Source organism: Colobus angolensis, unplaced genomic scaffold, assembly GCF_000951035.1.
Source record: "Colobus angolensis palliatus isolate OR3802 unplaced genomic scaffold, Cang.pa_1.0 Scaffold37, whole genome shotgun sequence".
Lineage (NCBI taxonomy): Eukaryota > Metazoa > Chordata > Mammalia > Primates > Cercopithecidae > Colobus > Colobus angolensis.
The window spans coordinates 3,913,616-3,915,750 of NW_012117043.1; the positions used below are offsets into that span (position 1 = coordinate 3,913,616).

Genomic DNA, 2,135 nt, shown 5'->3' on the forward strand with positions numbered 1-2,135 from the left:
CCCAGCACTTTGAGAGGCTGAGGCAGGTGGATCACTTGAGGCCAGGAGTTCGAGACCAGCCTGGCCAACATGGTGAAACCCCATCTCTACAAAAAGTACAAAAATTAGCTGGGCATGGTGGCAGGCACCTGTAATCCCACCTACTTAGGAGGCTAAGGCGGGAGGATTGCTTGAGCCCAGGAAGTAGAGGTTGCAGTGAGCCAACATCATGCCACTGCATCCCAGCCTGGGCAACAGAGTGAGACCCTGTCTCAAAAAAAAAAAAAAGTAGTAATAATTCACACCTTTCAGAAAAGTGTTAAGAAGAAGGCACACCACCATGTATAGCTAATTTTATTTTTAGTAGAGACGGGGTTTTACTATGTTGCCCAGGCTGGTCTCGAACTCCTGAGCTCAAGCGATCTACCCTCCTCCGCCTCCCAAAGTGCTGGGAGTCACCGCGCCAGCCAACACAAGTTTTAAAAGGCAAAATAAAAGATCTCTGATGAAGTAGACAAGAAAATATCTGTTTGTTTATTCGTTTTCACAATTACTAATTTATGCTATAAAAAGACGGCTTATCTTGTTTTTACTCTAGAGGGATTTAAAGATCCAGCTCTCTACACTTCCTGGTTAGAACCTGTTAATGCTTTCAACGTGTGGAAAACCCAGCGGGCCTTTAGCAAGTATGAGAAGTCTGCAGTGTTGGTCAGCAATAGCCAGTTCTTAGTAAAACCACTTGATATGATTGTCGGGAAGGCATGGAATATGTTTGCTTCAAAGTAAGTATAAAATAAGTCTACAAACTTCTTTTTTTGTTTTTGAAACAGTCTTACTGTGTTGCCCAGGTTGGAGTGCAGTGGTATGATCTCGGCTCGCTGCAAGCTCCGCCTCCCGGGTTTAAGTGATTCTCCTGCTGCAGCCTACTAAGTAGCTGGGATTACAGGCTCCCACTACCACACCCAGCTAATTTTTGTATTTTTAGTAGAGGCACGGTTTCACCATGTTGCTCAGGCTTATCTCGAACTTCTGACCTCGGAATCCACCTACCTCGGCCTCCGAAAGTGCTGGGATTACAGGCATGAGCCACTGTGCATGGCAGCCTTTCTAACCTTTAAGCAGATACTGTAGCGTTAAAGCATGAGGTATGATCTCGAGGAAGCATGGTTACCACTTTGTAGGTGTGAAGGTGTGAAGCCTTGGGCACGTGACTTCAGGCTTCATTGCCTCATCTGTATAAGAGGATCCTAACTGAGAAAATTTCTGGTAAGGATTAGATAAGATAATCTTGTAAAACAGCTAGTACTGTGCCTGGCTAGTAAATGCTCAGTAATTGTTTGACATTATTAAAGTAGAATTTTATTATAAAGCAGGGACAATAAGATAGTTTTCAAAAATAAGATTTGGGCGGGCACAGTGGCTCACACCTGTAATCCCAGCACTTTGGGAGGCTGAGGCAGGCAGATCAGCTGAGGTCAGGAGTTCAAGACAAGCCTGGCCAACATGGTGAAACCCCATCTCTATTAAAAATACAAAAATTAGCTTGGCATGGTGGTGGGTGCCTGTGATCCCAGCTCCTTGGGAGGCTGAGGCAGGAGAATCGCTTGAATTCAGAAGGTGGAGGTTGCAGAGAGCCGAAACTATGCCATTACACTCCAGCCTGGGCAACAAGAATGAGACTCCATCTTAAAAAAAAATGAAATTAAAAAAAAAAAAAAAGAGGCCAGGTGCAATGGCTCACACCTGTAATCCCAGCACTTTGGGAGGCCGAGGTGGATGGATCACAAGGTCAGGAGATCGAGACCATCCTGGCTAACACGGTGAAACCCCATCTCTACTAAAAGTACAAAAAATTAGCTGGGTGTGGTGGCAGGCACCTGTAGTCCTAGCTACTCGGGAGGCTGAGGCAGGAGAATAGAGTGAACCCAGGAGGCGGAGCTTGCAGTGAGCCGAGATCGCATCACTGCACTCCAGCCTGGGTGACAAGCGAGACTCCGTCTAAAAATAAAAATAAATAAATAAATAAATCCTTGGGAGACTGGAAGATCCTCATGTTCCTCAATAAGATATATGATTACGGTGGCTCAAGCCTGTAATCCCAGCACTTTGGGAGGCCAAGACGGGCGGATCACGAGGTCAGGAGATCGAGACCATCC

At 45.9% G+C, this 2,135-nt stretch overlaps 1 protein-coding gene across 2 annotated transcripts in view; it reads left to right on the forward strand.

The window, feature by feature from the left end:
* Positions 1 to 2,135, forward strand: part of TUBD1 (tubulin, delta 1) — a 47,767-nt gene that overhangs the window by 35,444 nt on the left and 10,188 nt on the right. For both annotated transcript variants that reach the window (XM_011953664.1, XM_011953665.1), the window contains one exon: positions 578 to 761. In XM_011953664.1, the coding sequence (XP_011809054.1) occupies positions 578 to 761 (184 nt within the window). The remainder of the gene's footprint in view (positions 1 to 577; positions 762 to 2,135) is intronic.